The sequence below is a fragment of the Aethalodelphis obliquidens genome, unplaced genomic scaffold (genome assembly GCF_003676395.1).
Source record: "Aethalodelphis obliquidens isolate GAN/ISIS:26980383/991018 unplaced genomic scaffold, ASM367639v1 scaffold73, whole genome shotgun sequence".
NCBI lineage: Eukaryota > Metazoa > Chordata > Mammalia > Artiodactyla > Delphinidae > Aethalodelphis > Aethalodelphis obliquidens.
The window spans coordinates 3,989,833-4,011,846 of record NW_020838017.1 but is presented as its reverse complement, the minus strand read 5'-3'; the positions used below and the strand labels follow the sequence as shown (position 1 = coordinate 4,011,846).

The 22,014-nt window shown below is 39.1% G+C and overlaps 1 protein-coding gene across 5 annotated transcripts in view; it reads right to left on the bottom strand.

Annotated features, from left to right (window-relative positions):
- Positions 1-22,014, bottom strand: part of BICC1 (BicC family RNA binding protein 1) — a 307,358-nt gene that overhangs the window by 13,943 nt on the left and 271,401 nt on the right. For 4 of the 5 annotated variants that reach the window (XM_027091823.1, XM_027091822.1, XM_027091820.1 and 1 more), the window contains 4 exons: positions 11,424-11,589; positions 8,284-8,323; positions 7,754-7,908; positions 1,779-1,935 (listed from right to left, as the gene is read on the bottom strand). In XM_027091823.1, the coding sequence (XP_026947624.1) occupies positions 1,779-1,935; positions 7,754-7,908; positions 8,284-8,323; positions 11,424-11,589 (518 nt within the window). The remainder of the gene's footprint in view (positions 1-1,778; positions 1,936-7,753; positions 7,909-8,283; positions 8,324-11,423; positions 11,590-22,014) is intronic. The other variant, XM_027091821.1, reaches the window with a different exon arrangement.

The window sequence follows — 22,014 nt, the reverse complement described above, 5'->3', positions numbered from 1 at the left end:
ACCATGCTTTCTTATTTAGACTTGGCCGACCCCATGACTGGTCTTTTCAAATCTGAGACTCTTGACAACATGGCCCACTTGATTGATGGTAACAACTGGCTGTTACTGTTTACTAGGCTCATTTAGATTGCCTTTCTCCAAGTATTCTTCAAATACTCCAGGGTATGTGTTTCAGGAGTCCAGATTCATCAAAAACCCTGAAATAAGGCATTAGGGGAATATCTTGTGATTACTGTGTCAGTTCTTGTCTGTTTACCTATTTATACAGACATGTGGGTGCTGTTACAGACACAGCCACTGGACTCGTGCTGCATCTTAATCATATTTGTTCAAAGCCTATGCTTTAAACGTTTTTTTTCCTGATACTTTCAGTTAGCTACATCTTGTCATCTTGAAAAATCTTGCTGTTCACCTTTGGTAGCCAAAGGTGACTGGGCAGACCTCTATTGTCTAAGATACTAATTTGATCACATTCTGCTCAACTCCTTTACATCCCTGCCTTTTCCGCATCATTCTGATGTTTGTGTGTGCATGACTCATTCGTATATTCATTCCACAAACACTTACCAAGCACCTGCTAGGTGTCAGACACTGTTAGACATCTGAGAAGAAATAATAAGTTAAGAAAGAAGGCACAGCCTCCTGTTAGTGGGATTGTAAATTGATGAAGACGCTATGGGAAACAGTATGGAGATTCCTCAAAAAATTAAAAATAGAATTGCCATATCCAGCAATTTCACTTCTATTTACCCAAAGAAAACAAAACACTAATTCAAAAGGATATATGCACCCTATGTCCACTGCAGCATTATTTGCAACAGTCAAGATATGAATGCAACCTAAGTGTCCATCAACAGATGAACGGATAAAGAAAAGGTGGGGTGTGTGTGTGTGTGTGTGTGTGTGTGTATATATATATACACACACACACACACACACACACACAATGGAATATTAGTCATAAAAGAAAATGAAATCTTGCCATGTGCGACAACTTGGAGGGATCTAGAGGGTATTTTGGTAAGTGAAGTAAGTCAGAAAGAGAAAGGCAAATGCTGTATGATCTCACTCATATGTGGAATCCAAAGACAAAAACAAAACAAAGTGAAAACAGACTCACAGATACAGAGAACAAAGGGTGGTTGCCAGAGGGGAAGTGGGGGTGGGAGTGAGATGAAGGGGATTAAGAGGTGCAAACCTCCTTAGTTATAAAATAAATAAGCTACAGGAGTGACACACACAGCATAAGGAATATGGTCAGTAATACTGTAATACCTGTACAGAAACAAACAGTTACTAGACTTACCGTGGCGATCATTTCATAATGCCTGCAAATGTAAAATCACTAGGTAGTACACCTGAAACTAACATGATATTGTACACCAACTGTATTTCAATTAAGAAAAAAGAAAGAAGGCACAGCCTAAAAGAATGCTCAGCACATGGGCACTTAAATAAGTGTTTATTGCATGAATGTAGTCCCTGACGTGTGGAGCTCAAATTCTACAGGAAAAGACAGTTATGTAAGTAAGTAATTGTACTTCAGTAGGACAAATGCTAAAATGAAAGCATATACAAAATGCAGTGAAAGCAGAGAACGATGTGCCCTGCTTCACTGGAAAAAAACAGGGAAGGCTTCTCAGAAGAGGTGGCCTGTGAGTAATCCAAAACACTTGAAGGCCTAGAGTCCAGAGTTGATACTCGAACATTACCCTAAACCAGCTAAACAAATTCCAAGCTGATGACATCTAAAAGTATGACGAAAAGTCAAAGCTCACTTGATTTGTTCTGTTTACGCTTGGGGCTGCCAATAGAAGCTGCAAATTCACTATGACTTGCGGGTCCTATTCCATTTCGGTCTCTCCAGTTATCAGATTCGCTTCCACTTCCCAGGTGTTCACGACTGTTGGACCTCGAGAGGGACATTGATGAACCCTGAAAACAATCAAAGCCAGATAAGGAAATGTTTAATAAGGTAGGTTTCCCGGGGTGGGAGGAGAAAAGAATACACATTAGACCACTTATCATTTATTTCGATTGCTGGCCAATGCAGTTACCCACGAATGCTGATTCTCAAGAAGAGGCTATGGGACCTGTCTATAGTCTTTGTCTTCCAGCTACCAAGGACACTTGGAAATACACACAGTGAAGTGTTTTTTCTTCATTATGAGGGAGCTGATGATGAGGGCGCCCAGAGGAGTTCTGAGAGCCCCCAGTATAAAGATTCATTCCTTGGGGAACAAGGCAAATCCTCCATCTTGTATAGCAGAGATTCTCTGCCTTGTATCACACAGGACGAGTAGGGAAGCGGGGCAGCTACACCCAATGCTTTGACAGGAATCGAACTCCCAGGCTCACAAGAGTGGAAGGGTGGAGAGGAATCTGGCATTATGTCCTGTATGAACTCTCATTCAAATAAGTACATGATCTCTCCCACAAATTACAAGTACCTGGAAATTCTAACTTTTTTAATTCCCCCAAATCAAAATAAAAATAGTAATTTAAAAGATATCACAGTTTGCACTGAACTTGTATTTACTCATTCTTTATTCATTTATTTAATCACTGTATTACAGGTACCATACTTTGTACTATATCTACAGTATTAAAGTTAAGATTCTCTGGTTCTAAAAGTTTTATGTTTACTGGGTAATTCCAAGAGAATCATTTACTCTTCAGGTCACTAAACTCACTTAATTCAATCCCGCAGCAGCATAACCACAGCTGACCGTACGGGGCTGTAATGCTTCTTTCTTCAGGGCAGCATAATACCACTCTGGAGGCTTTCTACCTACCTCACTGTAGCCATTGTAGGATCTTCCTCCCCTTTTCTACTCCAAATGTCAGATTACCCTGGGACTTGGTCCCCGCATTCCTATCATCTCGCTCTACACTTTCTCCTTGAGTAATCAGTAATCGCAACCTCTGTCAAGGCTTAACGACAGCCATGACTCAAATTTTTACCTCTGGGTTTGAATTCCCTACTGAAATTCAGCATCACAGAGCTGCCAATCTGACACCTCCATTTTACTGTCTCACAGGTATTTGAAACTTAGAGTGCTTGAAATCGTATTGTTGATGACCATCTCCCCAGCTGCACCCAAACCCGCCCCTCTCCCAGAATTCCTAAATCTCAGTGGCGACCATTCATCCAGTTGCTCAAGCCAAACTTCAGAGAGTCATATCCGTTCCTCCTCCCCTCACTACATCCAATCTATCAGTTAGTTTTATCAATGTCATATCTAAACATACCCCAAATCTACCTACTTTTCTCCATCTCCACGACTGGTAACAATAGCCTCCTTAATGGACATTTTGATTCTACCTTGCCTCCCACCCCAATAATCCATTTTCCATGAAGCAACTAGGTGTTTTTTTTAAATGCAAACTAGAACAAAATCATGCCTCTCATAAGTATAAAGTCTTTCCATGCTTTTCTAGTACTTTACCATGGGCTGAGGTGCTCCGTAACTGAGTCTCTGCCTCCCTCTCCAACCTTATCTTCAATGTTCCACCACCCCATCCACCTTCTGCTCCATGAACTTACCAGTCTGTTCTGACTTCAAGATGATAATGCCAGCTATTTCCCCGGCCTAATACTCTTTTCCTAGATCTTCACAAGGCTGGCCCTTTCTTGCCATCTAGGTCTTACCTTAAACATCATTTGCTCATTAAAGCCAGCTAAGACTACCCAATATAAAGCAGCCTCTGTTTCAATTTATCAGGGACTTTTATTCCTTAATGCCTTCTTGTTAACTTGTTACATATTTCTTTCTACCCACCAAAAAGAAAGCTCTGTCCATGAAAGGAAGAATCTATATTCAAGCATTGTATCTCTAGTGTCTAGAATTGTGTCTGAAACACAGAAGGTCCTTAATAATAAATATTTGCAGAATACTGGATCTCACAGATACCTTTTCGTACATCTATGGGATCCCCTTTGCTGAACTGTGGGAAGGGGCATAGGGAAAGGAAGGCTCCTAAGACCAAATAAATGGTCTTTTTCAATTAAAACCATCTTTAACATTATACTTCAACCTATCCCATGAAGCAAGGGAAATAAGAACATGCTCAAAATTGGCAATTACCAGAAGCATTAATGAATTATTATGTAGTATTTCTATATATTTCAAAACTTCCGTATCTAAACTCTTTTTGAGTACAAAAAAACCACTCATCTGAGATCTAAGCTGATTTAATTCACACAGCTATATCAGACCTGGCTAAACGATGTTTTCTAAAAACATTAAGTAAAACATAATCTTTTGATATTTATTACTTCGTTATCTACTAACTAGAGTATCACGAAGAGCAGCTTACCTCCACTCTTATGTCTGTAAGACTTACAATAACCAGACAACCTCATTACTCTTAGTGCTGGGGAAATTAAAAACCATTTTTTGATTCCCAATGCAGGTTTTATTTGCTCCAGAGAATATGTAACCATTCCTAATGCCTTTAAGAGATGACTAGCAAAAAGAAAAGGAAAATCCCAAACCTTTTGTAGTTCTGTTGATGTGACAAAAATATTGCAGGTCAAGTAGCCTTTTGTTTGACCTTTGCTGTCCCAGTATATCATCAAGTGGATAGGGTCATACTTTTGAGTCTTGAAGAAAACAAAAATAAGCCTCAAGCTACCTAACTTCTTCTCTAAAGGAGCTCTTTGGAAAAGGCTAATTTCTCAAAAATGCCTTAACACTGGAAACAACTGCTCAAATCTGGCTTCTCAGAAATCTGAACAAGATGTTCAAAGCCTCGGTTTCTTGCCTTAAGCAAGCTTCCCAGCGCAGGAAACTCATGTGCCTTGATCCCAACACACCGAACAGCCCTCACCCATCAGGACCTACTGGCTAAGTGTGCTTCTCTAGAGCAGCATTCTACTTGTCTATTTGGTTTTGTTTTTCTTTGGAAAAGATTAAGGAAAAAGAGTGTTTCTAGCTACCCTCCAATTTAAAAATAGTGCTACAAGCAGAGATGTGGTCAATCTTTTACTAAAAATTAAGTTCTCTTCACTTTTCCCCAGGTCCTTCTCAACCCAACCCTGTCCTTGTGTTCTAACCCAAAGAAACAATCTTCACTAATTGCCCAGTTTTTAATCCCTCTGAGCTATAACAGAATAAAGAGAAGGGCAGGCACCTGCAGATAGCAGCTGCTTCAGAATATCAGATCACGCTGTGTAAGGGCCCTTTCACCTCCTTTCAGTGGCTTTCGGATGCATGAAGAAAAGTTCAAGTCCTACACACCGGGAAGAATCTAGAACCATTCCCTAAGAAAGCTTGGTTATATTTCATCATCAGCAGTGTTTAAAGGGACCGTGAATAAAAGCAGGTAACGTGGTGAATGCCCTTGCACTGATCTCGCTGGTTACATCCTCTCCCCTACCTTTCAATGTGAATGAGCTGTTAGACATTAGCCAGGAAGGTAGAACAGGCTAGCCCAAGAAAGCCAAAGCAAAGAAAAGCCACAGGAGGGGATTCAGCCACTGAGTCAGGACCCCGCACGTTCCTGCCCACAGAAAGTGGTCTACTTGTCCTTGGACAAGTGCCAGAGCAGAAGAGTCTTTCAGCTTCTGACGTGATTTCTGTGCCATCCCCCTTATGTTACGTCCCTGTAGAGCACTGTTTCCAGAAGGGAGGCTGCGTCAGAAACAGACTAGACTTTGGCTGAAAATGTGGATTACTGGTTCCTGCTGGCTCCCTCCCTGATGAGTGGAGATCCTGGGGGAAGAATTTGCATTTTTAAGCGCCCCAAATGATTCTTATGTCTTTTAAGGTACAATAACATGGCTCTAGAGCATTTATATATCGCCTTGCTACGTACCCTCTTGAGTTAAACCATTAGGAAGAGGAGTATAAAGAAACTTTGTAAAATGAATTCAAGTCCTCTCTCTGACAACTACTACCATGACCTCAAGTAAGACACTTAACTGATCTGGGCCCCTTTCCCTCACTGGGAGTTTATAGGTATCAAATAAGCTTGTGGATGAAAATGTACCATATAAACCCACAAAAAAAATAAATGAGTGTGATCTGATAATTATTACTAGCACATTATGTGTTCATGTAACACTCTAAGGTATTCCTTTGGATATAAAACGCATATCTAGTTTGAATGTGCAGAAATACTTCCAGCAATAAGCATTCATATATGTATATGAACACATCTTTCATCAGGCTCTTGGTTTTCTTCAGGGTAAAGTTCTTCAGTGGAAATAACAGTAGCTGCTAAATATTGCTGAGAACTTCCTGCACACCACGCTGAGCACTGGATGCCCTCTCCCACATCATCCTGAAACAACTGCAATGAGGAAATGGGCTCAGAGGTGTGAAGTCACTCATCAAAGCTGTACATGTGTCAGTGGTAGCTGTCAGGCCCCACAGCCCCTGCACCTGACAACTACGTTATTAGAATGATCATCATTTCAACCTGTCACACTACTGGTCTTTGAGAAGAGAAGTGAATTAGCATTTCTAAAGTGAAATATTTCATCTCTGAAACTACAGAAACACAATCAACCACCTAACACTCCACTCCACCAAAGGTGAGGGTGAGCAGAATGGAAGGCTGCAGTATTCAATACATCAGTGGAAGCCTAAGAATTAGCACAGCAGTTTTAAGGTCTCTGCCAGTGAAAGGAGATGTTTATTTTCTCTCAAAGCTACAATGGCAGAAAGAGGGGTGTACCTCCTAGAGCCTCAAATTTTTCACAATGGTTCCTACATTCTAGCTGCTGACAGTAACTTCAATCTTTAAACACAGCCAGCTAGGTTGCTACTTTAAGTCTGACAGTGAAATTCACAGGAGACTGTTCTTTTTAGTATTTCAATAGTATTTTCTTTTTCACTGACTCAGAGAGACAAAGGAAAAAATGTCATGTTTGCTTCTGCCTTTCATCAACATTCTAATTTATTACAAAGAAAACGGGTGGAGAAAAGAAGGTCATTAGACTAACCCTTAACCACTATTTGCTTTTCAGCCTACAGTGTTCTGGTTGAACACTGTGATTCTTGGATTAATCATTTTCATCCACGTTTGAGTTTGCACAGCCTCACCAGTAGTGTGTGTGCACGTGCTCTAACTCCACCCCACTCGCAAAAGGCTTACAGCCAAAATCTGACACTCTCCAACTGAAAAGGCCTTGCCGAGTGAGTCGTGCAGCCTAGCTGAGAAGCAAGGAACCCTGGATCTCTTCTCTGTGTGGTGAGGATACCAGCTTCCCAGTCTCACTCTGAGCTATAGCCAACATCGAGGAAGCATAACCTTTTGGAGCTCTCGTTTGTGATACTTCCTGCTGTGTTCCTGGCACATCTGAACACACTGAATTTTTAACTCATATCTGAGAACTTGTTTTTGTTGTTGGATACTTGCCTTTTCCTCCTATGGTGGGCTTGCGAGTGATACCCTTGGATAAAGGGATTCTTTATACATTTTTTTATGGAATGTTACATCTGTCCTTTGCTTAATCTCAGCCCTGCTCTATCACTTATGACACTGTCCCCCTAACAAAAACAAGTTTATCCAAATTTACACCTCCTTCACAGCTGATCAACAACTGTGAGAGAAGACGCATAAAAGATCATAATATATTGGATTGTATCAATTTCATAGCAATACATTTACAGGAATAGAAATGAAAACAAATCACCATTAATAGATTGTCCTTATATAAACAGAGAATGGGAGAGGAGAGAAGATTGTTCTCTTCTGCTGAGAGAACAGACAGGAAGAATAGGTAGGGCATGACTCTACAAACCTCAAAAGTGGTTGTCATTGTGGGCTTATAGGACACATGGTTGGCCCTTCTCAGCTCCTTGATAGTTTCAGCGGGCATGGATTTAGAAAACCCGAGGCCACTCCAGGTATTTGTGGGTGTTCTGACCTCCGTCACCACCGGTTTCTTTAACATAGCTTTGGAAAACAGCACATAAAACAAATGCTTGGTATTTCTAATGAATTTCTTAAATAAGATATTGATGAGTATTGTTTCTTTGATATATGTAAAGAAATTATCACTGAATATTATTTCTTAACACAAAATGCCTTAAAATATCCTCATAAAACATTTTATACAAAGTAGTGGTAAACTTTAAAATGATACATTATTTCTTAATTGATCTAATGCTAATCTACTCAACCTCAACAAAGTTTGTGCAACTTGAACGTAAACATTCTGGGATTCCTTTTATGAAGGTCCAATTTCTCAGTTCAACATCAACACTGAAAAACCTTTTATGTGTTTACTGAAAAAAAAATCAAAGTATAGATCATTAACGTGTCACATACCTTTGGTTGCTAATAACTTTTTCTGTTCATAGTCAAATGCCTGAAAAAAAAACAGAGAGAAAATATCTTTATTGTCAGTCTATCCAAATGTTATGCCAATACTTCATGAAAAGATTTTGACTACAGCCCATGAATCTGCCTGGGGCAAACGCTCAGCTCTGCACCAGAATGTGACAGTAATCCATGCAAGTCTGATAAACTGAAACATGTTTTCAAAACTAATTCATTGGGCTTCCCTGGTGGCGCAGTGGTTGCGAGGCCGCCTGCCGATACAGGGGACGCGGGTTCGTGCCCCGGTCCTGGAAGATCCCACATGCCGCGGAGCGGCTGGGCCCGTGAGCCATGGCCGCTGAGCCTGCGAGTCTGGAGCCTGTGCTCTGCAACGGGAGAGGCCACAACGGTGAGAGGCCCGTGTACCGCAAAAAAAAAAAAAAAAAAAAAAAAAAAAACCTAATTCATTATAATAATAAAGTACTACTTCCAACTTTAAGTCATGACAGTGACAAAAGTTAGAAATTTTCCTTCAAAAAGAAAAAAATTCCTATTTACTATGAAATATTTAACACACCAGGACCAATATATGCTAACGTATAGTGAATAACCTAATAACTTATGCTAAGTTTCAAAATAATGCATTATCAGAATGCTTAAGCAGTAGAGTAAAATTAAACCTAAATAAAAATATAAACCTAAATTAAAAAAATAAAACTTAGTTATCTTTTATTGCACAGGACTAGGATGGCACCATTTATTCTTCCCATTCACATTGAATAAGTGACTATGACACAGTCGGGTCTACATAGGGACCAAGGTAGGTCATTTTGAAGAAAGAAGTCCAGATATAGCTACATCTCAAATGCTAACCCAGGGTTCTCAACTCGCCAATTCAGGAACTGGCTTAGACTTGATTTAAGAATGTCTCTTGTAATAAACTGTAACGGAAAAGAATTTTTTAAAAAGTATATAGATATATACATATATGTATAACCAAAATCACTTTGCTGTACAACTGAAACTAACACAATATTGTAAATCAACTGTACTTCAATAAGTTAAAAAAAAAAAAAAAAGAATGTCTCAAATGCCTATCAGATGGGTCAAGAACCCACTGGCAAGAGCTCTTTGGACCTTCCTCCCAGGAGGACTATACCATCATATGTAGGGTGTCCATATAATTTATGGTCTGAAACAGGATACTTCTGAAAGTGAAATATACTACAAATGATTAGGCCAAAATAATAAAAGTAAACAGGCTGACCTAGACCAACCAGAAGGAACATGGCAGTAAATTGGGAGAGTCAGATTTTTAGATAACACAGTTTGATAATGTTTTTGAAATCCTAGGTCTAAAATGATTCTGGGAGTTAAAATCAACTTGTAATGACTACTAAGGGCAAGATGTGGGGAGATGCTGAAGTTACTTGTTCAGTAAATATTTATTGAGTGCCTTCTGGCTAAAGGGACTGTGCTGCACTTTGTGTAAGAATATTACAATGAATCAAAAATAATCTATAGCCTCAAATCATATAGAGGCTTAGCAGGGGTGAGTAAGAAAAATAACCACAAAATAAATTAGAAAGTGAGATAAGTGTGAAGAGAGAGCTGGCGATATAGAAGTCCAAGAATGATCAGGAGACAGAGATCATCTTCAGCTATAAAGCAATCAGGGAAGTCTTCAAACTATTATCATTGATTTCCTGGTGATTTTAAGAGTCACTTCTTCACTAATGGCGTAAATACATCTATTTAAATTGAAACTCCATCACCAAGAACATTTACATCCATCCTAAAAGAAAGGAACATGAAAGTGGTTCACTATAGGTATATACCCGATGGAAAAGACGAGAATCACAAGATGGATGAAAACCATACAGGGATCGTAAAGGAATTTGATACTTCTTAGATGAGAGAACTTTAATTTATAATAACTGAAAATAAATCCGCCAGAGAAAATGTAATAAATGTCTTTTTTTCTAACTTTGCACTTTATAAAGGCTATGGCTTTTGTATAAAACATTCATCTAAAAACTCTTGAAAATGTTCAAATGCAAAGGATTAGAAAAACAGACGAGCAGGATTGTACTGTAGTTTTCACTGGAATTACGGAAGTATGATTTAGTCCCATGAATTAATTTCTTTGACATATCTGTGACAACTTCTTTATTTCTAGGATTTTGTGAAGTTTTTCCCTTTTTCGAAAGTGGGCGGAAGGGAGATGATATATCTCTTACTACAAAGTAGGTAAGTCTACCCAGTAATTCAGACACTGAAATCAAATGTTTAGAGGCATCTCTAAAAGCACAAAATCCTTATCTTTCCTATTGTGATCTATATGAAAATCAGATTTCTGAATTTCATGATCAATAGTCTATTTTGAGTAATTAGCCTAATACTTTGAAAATGGATACAGAGAAAATCCCTGCTGAGGAAATTGTTCAAAATAATCATAAAAATCTGTGAACCAACATAACCATCAATAATATTTAGCATCTCCTTTCAAAACTCTAAAGCTTTACATTAGTTATTTTTATAACTAAGGAACACCAAATTTATCTTCTCCATTTCACAGATAGAAGAATATTATATCTATTTATCCAAGAGTATGTCATGAGATAGTAAATGCTTAGAAATAACAGCTCTCATATTTATCTACATTTTTTTAAACAGATGAAAAATGTCATTTGCATAAGACAGTGACATAGACCATGTCACTTTTAATATTATATTTTAAAGACTTCTTCTCAAACTAAATCCTGCATTTTTTTTTTTTTTTTTTTTTTTTTGCGGTACACGGGCCTCTCACTGTTGTGGCCTCTCCCGTTGCGGAGCACAGGCTCCGGACTCGCAGGCTCAGCGGCCATGGCTCACGGGCCCAGCCACACTGCGGCATGTGGGATCTTCCCGGACCAGGGCACGAACCCGTGTCTCCTGCATCGGCAGGCGGACTCTCAACCACTGCGCCACCAGGGAAGCCCTGCATTTCATTTTTAATGTTTATAACAAAACCAATTCCTAACTACTGCATATATATTTAAATTTAATTTCTGGTCTACTGCTAAAAGCTCACTGAATTCCCCATTCCCCAACCTAGGCAGCCTACATTTGGATGACTTGTCCATTTTTTTTTTTTTTATCATTACCTGCATGTTGACATATGATGGCCGTGGGGCAAGGCGGGCCCTTTCATTGTTCTGCTGGGCAGCGGCAGCCCTCTCTGCAGCACGCTCACTCCCTGGAGCCTTCTTGTCAGCCAAAGGGCTTTCTGCAGTACTCAGCTCAGGCTCTGAGAGCAACCTGTCAGTGCTGCTGTGAAAGAGAGTCTGGGATTGAACACTCCACCATTACATACAAATGTAGCACACATTTCCTAGGTGCCACATTGACTATGTAGGTTTACCACTGTCAACCATTTACATGTATTATCTCATTTAATCCTCACGGTACTGCTATGAGGAAGGCAGTCTTATTATCCCTATTTTTCAGATGAGGGGAGTACCCTGTCCAAGGTCATACCTCTGGTAAATGGTAGAGCTGGGATTTGAACCCAGACTTTCTGACTCTAGAGATGGTGCCGAAACTATTTCATGATCTATATTCACACACATTAAATATAGCATGTATGATACACTGTATGCAGTACATATGAAATAGACATACAGACAAGATTTCTAATTTACATACATCAAGGAGATATCCCTGACCCATGTTTACACAGTCTAAACAAACTGAGTCAGTCGGAAGGCATGCAGATGATCCAGTTCTTTTGTGTGCAATATACATGATATTGCTAACAAATCTGCATGATAAAGGCAGCAGGTAAATATTCTTTAACATCTGTTCAGGGTGCAGGGAAAGAACACGAAAGTGCTTCTTAAAATGGGGGGCAATTATCTGAATTATAAGAATTTATAATGCCCTATACATGCACCTCAAGTTCACATCCAAAGGCATGTTAGGCTCAAGTAAAACAGACATATCAAACAGTATTAGTCAAAGAGCTGATTTGCTCACACATTCTTCCTTTTATCATTCACTCTTCAGTTGTACCAGGGGAATTCAGAGGAATTTAGAAAGGACTATTAGAATACAAAAGGAGCAGCAAAGAACTTTGTTTGACAAAAGTTCAGAGAGGCTTCACACAGGCGTGTGACCTGGAATTTAAAGGGCATCTGCAGGTTCGCCATTGTGTAACAGCAACTCAGAGGGAACAGCATAAGCAAAGGAAAGGAAGTGTGCAGTCACTGGTGGTTTTAAAGCCAGAGTGTGACAAAAATTACTGGAACAAAATAAAGGATTGATAGAGCTGATAAGAGACTGGAGACAGGGAGACCATTCTGGAGGTTACAGCTTAATTCAGATGAGAGATAATCAGTTCACACTTACACACTCAATGAACACATTTAGTGATGAAAGGAACAGGTATATACTTCAAATGCATCAACACAGAGGGAAAACAAAATCATTTCTCTAACCTATAATAAATAATGTTAATTTGGTGTATTAGTATCATGTTAAGAAAAACACAAGTAAAGCAGATTTGGACAAAATGGGAACAATGGTAGTTAATCAAAGAGTTTATAAAAGTAAAACAGATTTTGCTTTTTATAAAAGCAAAACAGATTTTGCTAAGAAAAGGAGGAAATAAGAATATATATTAACACAACACTGGAAATCAACTATACTTCAATAAAATCAATTTTTTAGTTAAAAATAAATATATATGTTATATTTGCCTAAACACACTCTATTCTGTAACGATATAAAAGACAGGAGAGGAAATTGGGTAGATGAAGTGGATGGGAACAAAACCTTTCGATGTAGAAGCATTCCACTGTTTTGCGTTTTTAAAATGTGAATAGACTGCCTATTTGAAAAAAATAAAATAAATGGAAGAAGTAAGGATAACACATTTGTTATCCCTAATGGTGCTATGGTAAGGGAGAATTATATTTAATATAACATATGCATTTATACTCACTGTGATTTGTAATAAGTAAAATCATGATACTGCCAAGTATTTATTACCAAAGTGAACAATTCACTACCTTGGAACAAGGGAGCCATAGTTTAAGTTGGAAATTCAAAGCCAAATGAAGGAGAATTCACACTAAGAAAATTTCTTACAGCAAAAATCGGAGAGTTAAAATTGCCCTGCTGATTACTGAAGAGCAGAGAGAATGCTAAAGTTTCAGAGCAAAAGAGATGGTTTAGGGAATCCAGAAATAAACCCAACCAGCTAAAGGAAGGGGGGAGATGACAGAGAAGATTTAAGGGCACTAAAAAGGAGATAGAAGGCCTAAAATGGAGTCACTTGTACTAAACCCCACATCAACAAACCAAGACTTGATACCTAACCTAACTGCAGTTTCAGCTTCTCCTAGGAATGTAATCTTAACCAGTCCTGTCTGGAATTTCCTGGCCAACACTAGTGAGGTAACCCACCAGATAGACCGCTATCTTCTCCCAAAGGAAGGTAACCTTGCCTGAAATAATCCTTTCTTTTCTTTACGACTTCCTTGTCCCTCCTTTTTTCTCCTTTTAAAACGTTTTCTTTTCTGCAGCATTTTGGAGCTCCTTTCTATTTGCTAGATGGGATTCTGCCGATTCATGAATTGTTGAATAAAGTAAATTTGATCTTTAAACTTACTCAGCTGAATTTTTTTTTTAAACAGATCTGATGGCAGTAATAGGACTGAAGGAGACTTCCAATAACTCTGGGAATGAGAAACACAGGTGTGGCACCTGCAAACCCTCTTGAGTTCTCTGTCTCTCTCACTGCTTCTGAGGACTGTAGGTAACTTCCTCTCAGTTCTGAGCTCTGCCCTCTTTGCACTGAGCTCCCAATCTAATTGGCTTTCCAATACAGGGCAGGTCAGCTGGATCCGGCAGATGATTCTGCCAGGAGCTCAAGCCCTTAGCCTTTATTTCAGACCACAATAGTCAATTAATTGGTGGAAACCCCCAGGCCTTGATTCTGTCCCAAGATCCATGTGGGAACTATCAGGTCTCCATGTATGTGGAGCCCCTAGTCCTCAGTCTCCATTTGTTGAGGTCTGTTGGTTCAATTCTTTCCCCAGGCCAAGGTCCCATGGCAGGAATTGGTGGTGGTATACACGAGACCTTTACCTGGCTGGGACACAGCAAAATCCTTTGGTTACTGCCAATTTGTTAAGGTGCATGTGTGTGTTTATCTTGTTTTCTGTAGATAAAAGCTACCACTAATAGGAATCTCAGAAGCCAAAAAGCCACAAAAATTCGTGGGCATGGGTGAAGCACTTAAAAGCTGATAAAGTACTCTCCACCTAACTCAAAGGACTCCCGTGTTCAAATAAGCTGGTCATGGAACAGGTTAGCTTGACACTAGGTCATCCACCAACCTCAAGAAGATTTCCGTGAAACAAAGTTCACTGTAAAATACCACACAATCCCCAGGCCCACAGCACATCCTTCTTAGATATTGATCTGGCTCCCCCAAACCCAAAACGGCTTAGCTGAGAGAAATGGGATCCTTAAAATTCAAAGAGTTAAGCACTCCACCTTCTGGTACACTTGCTTATTTTACATCTAAGAACTATGGTCCTGGAAGCTATAATTATCTATAAAAATGGCAAAGTGTTACTAAAGATGACCTACAATTAGAATGGCCATTATGAGTAATGTTCCAATTATATAAGATCATTTAAGAAGTGCACTTAAAAGCAAGGACTCCCCACTCCCCCCCTCAAAAAAAATGGTATAGCTATTTTAATTGGAATGTAGAAAACTCCAAAAGGCTTCAAAATTCCAAAATAGCTTCAATGAAAGCTTCATTGCAAAAAGGCTAATGAAAAATTAAAGACACAAGAGGTACCTGAAACAAGAGACAATAAGACTGACATAACTACTACCTCTCCCCTCTATCCTCTTTTTTTTTTTTTTTTTTTTTTTGGCCATGCTGCACATGTGGGATTTTAGTTCCCCAACCAGGGATCAAACCCCAGGCCCTCAGCAGTGAGGGCACAGAGGCCTAACCACGAGGGGACTCCCTATCCTCTTTTATATGAGTACTCACTCCAGTAATCCTGTCTAAATTTCCTTTCCACTCTGAAGAGACTAGAAGATCACAAACAAATGTCTGACAGGTTAGTGGTCATGCAGTGAAACCACTGGGACCCTGTGGGGCTCCTGGGCATGGAAGCCTTTCTGTGTCCCCTGTTTCTTGTTTGCAGGGAATAGACTCCAGCCTCTATGACCTTCCCTGGGTTCCAAAGGGCAGATTGGAACAGTTGCTAATTAGGGAAGGGAGGGGATACAGAGACAAGGTAGGAGCAGTCAAGAAACAATAGTGCAGCCTCGGGGCAGGGTGCTGATTCTGCATCAAGGGATACACAGAACATCTTTGAGCTCTTCTACGGAACTAAAGACTCCAACAACTGGAAGACAAACTGCCTGATGAAGCAATCCTCATTCCAGACAGAAACTCACGGTTTGACAGCCTTGAGAACCAGAAAAGCTCATCAGGAGACCACCTGAGGCCAGATTAAAGGAGTGCAGGCCCCACACACACCCTGCTCCTATCAGCAACCCCACCCTTGAACCACTGCTATAACAGTCCTCACCAAATCCTCCCAGGTTAGGACACACAATTTTTCAGGGCACAAGCCCGCTGTGGCCCCCTTTGCCCAGCAAAGCAATAAAGCTGTTCTCTTCTACTTCACCCCACACTCTGTCTCCAAGATTCGCTTCAGCACTGGTGCACAGAGGCTGACTTTTCAGCAACAATAGACACCCTCATATCTACCCTCAAAGGAGGGCCCCTGAATGAGCTCCTCCCAGAATTGATGAGATTCTGAGGGATTTTCTTATAAACTGCTACATTATTCCCTTAAACAGCTAAGGGAAACTAAATTAAAATTCATGAAAAACCTCGCCAAATTCTGGTAGATACTAGAGCTACACCCTCTATTTTAAACCTCACTTGGAGCCTATAGGTGGGATCCTGGGAAAACTGGCAGAAGCCCACGAAGGGAGAAAATTCTTACCAGAGTCAGCTCTCCTGGGTCGCTGTCTGTAGTACCCAATAAAGAGAGGAAAATAAAATATTTTTGGCACCCTCTTCTGGAATACCTCTTAAGTCTAAGGGGTTGTTCAATACTGCCAGAAATATTTACTGCTTGTCCACACCGAAAACTGACAAGATAGTTAAAATATTTTTTTTTAAGTAGCTCTGCAGTCAATAGTTGGTCAAAAATTGGAAGCTGATATTCAGAGGCTGATGGGAATTTTTTTTACGTCTCCTCCCTTAAACTAAAATTAAACTATGCACTCAGAGGGGAAGAAAAACCCTCTAAAGGCTCTGTGAAAGGATTCACTAAAACATTCCAAAGGCAAACAGCTCTAAATCCAGAACACAGAAATCTTGTGGTTCCCACCTTAGTTAGAAATCTTCTCCCTGATATTTAAAAAAAAAAAAAAAAAAGGCAGATTAAGGATAATGTAGTTGGATGGGTGGCTCAAACTATAATGTCATTTAGGCTGCAACCCAATTCTTTGAGGAATTGAGAGCAACTGTCCTTATCTTACAAATCTTTGCAAAACTAGAAACTAGCTGTAGAGGCAGTTCAAAGTCCACCTATTCTTTTTACCAATCCTAAAACCTCCCCTATTCAGAAGGCTTATAAGTATTGTAGAAATTCTGGCCTTATAGGAAGAAACCAAAGTCCTTGGAGGAACTTGCATTCTTTCCCTGTACCTTTGAGATGTAAATGTTCTACAAACTTCAGGGAGGTAATTCTTTTTTTTCTTTCTTTTTTTTTTTTTTAGAGAGGTAATTCTTATCAGAAGATGAACAAAAGGGAAAAGGTCATTTGAAACTTAGGTGGACAAAAAAATTTTTAAGTGTCTTCCCCACAAATACAGTAAAAAGCTTCAGCCGTCTGAGCAGGTAAACTTAACGTATTCCATCTACCAGAAGACAACTTAAATCCAACTTTTTTTTTTTTTATAACGAGTGAAATTTTGTATTACTGTACCTGATTCACAGCAGTAATTAAAAAATGGAACCCAAAAGGTCTCTGTTTATGACTGTCAGTTTATGTGTGTCTATGTATGTGTTGCAGATATATTGAATTTTCCACCTCCGGATGGTATTGCCAAAATTAATTTGTAAAAGAGCTCTATGTAAGTGGCTTTAAAAAATTAAGTACTTATATAAATTAAGTAAATTGAATCCAGTAGTCCCCCTTTATCTGTGGATTCACTTTCCATGGTTTCAGTTACCCACAGTCAACCTCAGTCTGAAAATATTAAATGAAAAATGCCAGAAATAAATAAGTCATACGTTTTAAATTGTTTGCTGTTCTGAGTAGTGTGATGAAATTTCTTGCCACCCCACTCCACCCCATCGTGGAATTCCCCAACCATCAACATCATCATAGCTCAATGATCCAGGATCAGATCCTCCATCTGATTTATCATCAGAAGGTCAGCAGCAGCCTACCACTACATCACGATGCCTACATCACTCACCTCACTTCAGTTCATCACATAGGCATTTTAATCATCTCACATCATCACAAGAAGAGGAAGGGTGAGTACAGTACAATAAGACATTTAGAGAGAGAGGGAAAGTGAGAGAGAGATACCACATTATTACAATATATTGTTATAATTGTTCATTAGTTATTGTTGTTAATCTCTAATTAAATTTTATCATAGGTATATATGTATAGGAAAAACCATAGTATACACAGGAATTCAGGACTATCCATGGTTTCAGGCATCCACTGAGAGTCTTGGAACTTATCCCCAACAGAAAAAAGGGGATTACTACAGATGTTAAGTGGGATAAAAGTTTTTCAGTAAACTTTTTTTTTTTTTTTTTTTTCCCGTGGTACGCGGGCCTCTCACTGTTGTGGCCTCTCCTGTTGCAGAGCACAGGCTCCGGACGCGCAGGCTCAGCGGCCATGGCTCACAAGCCCAGGCGCTCTGTGGCATGCGGGATCTTCCCAGACCGGGGCACGAACCCGTGTCCCCTGCATCGTCAGGCGGACGCCCAACCACTGCGCCACCAGGGAAGCCCTTTCAGTAAACTTTTAAAATAGTTTCTCTAAAATCTTTTTGGTAACCTAAACCAAAGTTTTGCTAAATTAAAGTAAATGATGGATTGTCATTGAATATCCAGATCATTTCCAAGTAAGATAAAATACTAAAACATTAATTACTGAACACAGGTTTACCACTTTGGGCCTTTTTATTTTTTACAGAGAAACTAAAGATATTTGGATACATTAATAAACGTGTTTTGTGCCACACTGAGAAATTTACTATGGAAAAGCATATGTTTCTAGACATTGTAAAAAATATTAATTTGTCAAGTCACACAATTGTTTACTTCTTTTCACTAAAAAGGTTGTTTAGGGTTAAAAATTAAATATATATTATATAAATATGTTTATAATATATATATGTATATATATATAATTAAAGTTACTAGAAATAATAAGGAAACATTTCCATATTCAAGGAAAGTAGGATGTGTGTTTTCAGTAAAAGAAGGTATGAGGAATGGAGAGGAATTTTTGTTGATGAAAATAAAACTAATTTTGTCCTGAAGTGAGACTGGTTACTGCAGAATGGGAAAGAAGAAAACATAAGACCAAACTGTAGAAGTTTTGTGGGAAAGGAATCTTGGGAAAGGAATTTTATGTGTGGTCAAGCAGGCTAAAATTAGAATGAATTTAAGTGGGAAAAAAATGAGTTTTAATATCAAAAGTACATCAGTGCAAAATCAGAATTGATTTTCTCTCTGTTAAAAGAATAAGTGATTTTGAATTACTGGTCTGCTCTTAGTAAGAGATTGTAAAAGGTTGTTATTTACCTTTAAGTAATCTGCCTAGAAAGCAAGTATTTTGTGCCTTACCAAAATAATTTCCTGTAACAACTATTTAACTTTCTATATTTGCCTGTGTGGTCTTCAATTGTCACTTTGGTTAAATGGATAAGTAAATGTTGTTTCACAGTGACCTATGATCCTATTTGACCAAGTGTTTTTAAACCTTTTGATATTTTTGACAAACTTCCCCCAAATCAAATCCCAAATGAAATCTTTCTGACCTCAAACTAACTTTGGGATTTTCCAGAGGGCTCCTGGGACACATCTCAAAAGATTTGTTCCCTCTTCTTATAAAAGGAGAGATTTTAAACTAATTAGGCTTCTTTGATGTGTTAAATTACATGGGAAGTATTGTCAAATAAAAGTAATACTAAGCCCTCTCTATTTTGTATTTGTATAGGTATATAAGTGTTCCAGAGCTGTGTGAAATTCCTAGAGATGTGATATGTCCAGGTATAATGTTATCAGTCATAATTAATATTAACGTAAACTGGTGTATATCACAGAAATAACTACATTTCTTTATCAAATGAAATCTCATCAGATCTTGAACAATGGGCATTTTTAAGTCTTTGTCATTTACAGAGACTTACTGTCTTAGATGCTTCTGCAAAAGTGTTCTTACAAAAGTGTTTCATCTTCAAGGAGATTCATGGGAAGGATATTAACAAGTGCATGTTTCTGATAACATAAAGGTCATAAAACTGAAGTGGATTCAAGCAGAACAAATATCAATTATTGTACATGGGACTAAATGAACTGAGGAGAATGATTATAATTTTTTAATTATTTTTTTTTGTTTGAAAAATTGCTAGATCCTTAATGTTTTGTTTTTCCAGATTTAAGGAAACCTTTTTTCCTAAGTTATCGATGACTTACAGCAATTTGGTAAAGTATACCTTTGTAAACAAAGACGAAACATTTACTTTTCTCCCTACCTGATCCCTCCAGAAACTCTTTGGAAACTCTTCTGTATTCTTTGCACAGCAATACAGTTAGTTATTTGCAAAGGTCAATAAGAACCTGTTCTCCTTGTAACAGAACACATTGGAAACACTGGCTATATTACCAAAGCTTTGACTGAAATGTCATATTTGAGAGAGACGTACACAGACTCAGATATGATCTGACAGCTTTAAGGAACTAAGGTTAACTTAATAAAGCCAATAAAGCCCCTTGAAAAAGATTGGCCTGGTACTCTGATTGCAGGGTTCCTGGCAGCCTTACCCAGTGAGTAAGGAAGGTCATTTCCTGGCAGGCCCAGGAACTTCAGGTTATCTTGGGGACCTTATGAAGAGAGGAATTCACCCAAACTATAGGTATTGTAGGTAAAATCTGATGGCGAGTCCTTGGCTTGGCTTTCTGGCCTCAGAGGCTTTTAAGGGTTCAATCTGAGATTCCTTATGAAAAAAGTTCCTGCAAAGCAGTTTTAAAAAGTACTCATACAATACAATCACTATTCTTGCTGCACTTATGTAAATAAGCCAATTTTAAAGCAAACAAATTAGTTTAACTGCAATTATCTTTTGTTTTAAAAAAATGGAAGTAACTGTAGAGAGAAAAATGTTTGTACTTTTGTCGATATTAGATTCTAGTGCTATTAATTTTGAGGTTTTGTTATATTCCTGTAAACTGGACTAGATCCTGAATTCTTCTAGTTCCCTTCAAATAACTAGCCACAATTCTCCAAACTTATGTTTCCAATTTTCTCCCACCCTTCTGATTTGGAATCACTAAGAACAAAGAGGGTCCTTGAGTCTCCTTGGAAGGGACCATACCAGATCCTCTTCACTACTTAAGATGGCAGCCAAACTTCAGAGACTTAGGTACACATCTCACAGCTGAAGAAGTCCCCACCTGACATCTGGTCCTGTACAACCAGCTGGAGACCTCAAAATCAAACTGACTAGTTGGAGAAGTAGCTGACACTGAGGCAGACTGCTTCCTCCTGACACCCCAGATCAAGACTTCACATTTTAATTAAATATGAAACCTTTTTCTTCTCTTTTTCTTTCCTTTACTCTGTCTAGCATTGATCCAGAAAGATAATACAGTCATCTGAATCTCTCAGGCCATTGCTAAGGGAGGTGACCTCTGTAATTTAGAACTTTTTATTTCAGGTTAGGAGATTTACTTCCCAAATGCACTGAAAACTTAAATGACTCATGGCTTGAATGGGCAAATGCAACAATCCCTGCAAGTGAATCCATGAACAGCACCACTTTAGCGGGAGTGGTTTGTGCCCCAACAGTATTTATCTTTGTCTGTGGTGGTTATCGTTCTCCTCGGGCATATGGGTGCCTAGATGGCTGGCGCATAACAGGGCAATGCCTCTTGAGTTATCTAACTGTGTCCCTAACTATTTACAAACAAACTGAGACACTTCATTGGACGACTCCCCTGAATTTATATTGCAGAGTTAGAAAAGTCCAGGAGGCTTTCATGGTTCAGGATTCACATTCCATAGCAGGGCCCTACTCCCAGGGTTAAGAGTAAATGTAAATGAAACTATAATCAGGAATCTCTCCTTAACTCTTGAAAATACTGCAAAATCTAACAAGACAGTAGCTGCCCAACAGAATTCCTTAGATTCTCTGGCCAAAGTTGTTCCTTTTTTTTTTTTTTTTTTTTGCACGGGCCTCTCACTGTTGTGGCCCCTCCCGTTGCGGGGCACAGGCTCCGGACGCACCGCACAGGCTCCGGACGCACAGGCTCAGCGGCCATGGCTCACGGGCCCAGCCGCTCCGCGGCATGTGGGATCTTCCCGGACTGGGGCACGAACCCGTGTCCCCTGCATCGGCAGGCAGACTCTCAACCACTGTGCCGCCAGGGAAGCCCCCAAATTTGTTCTTGATAAT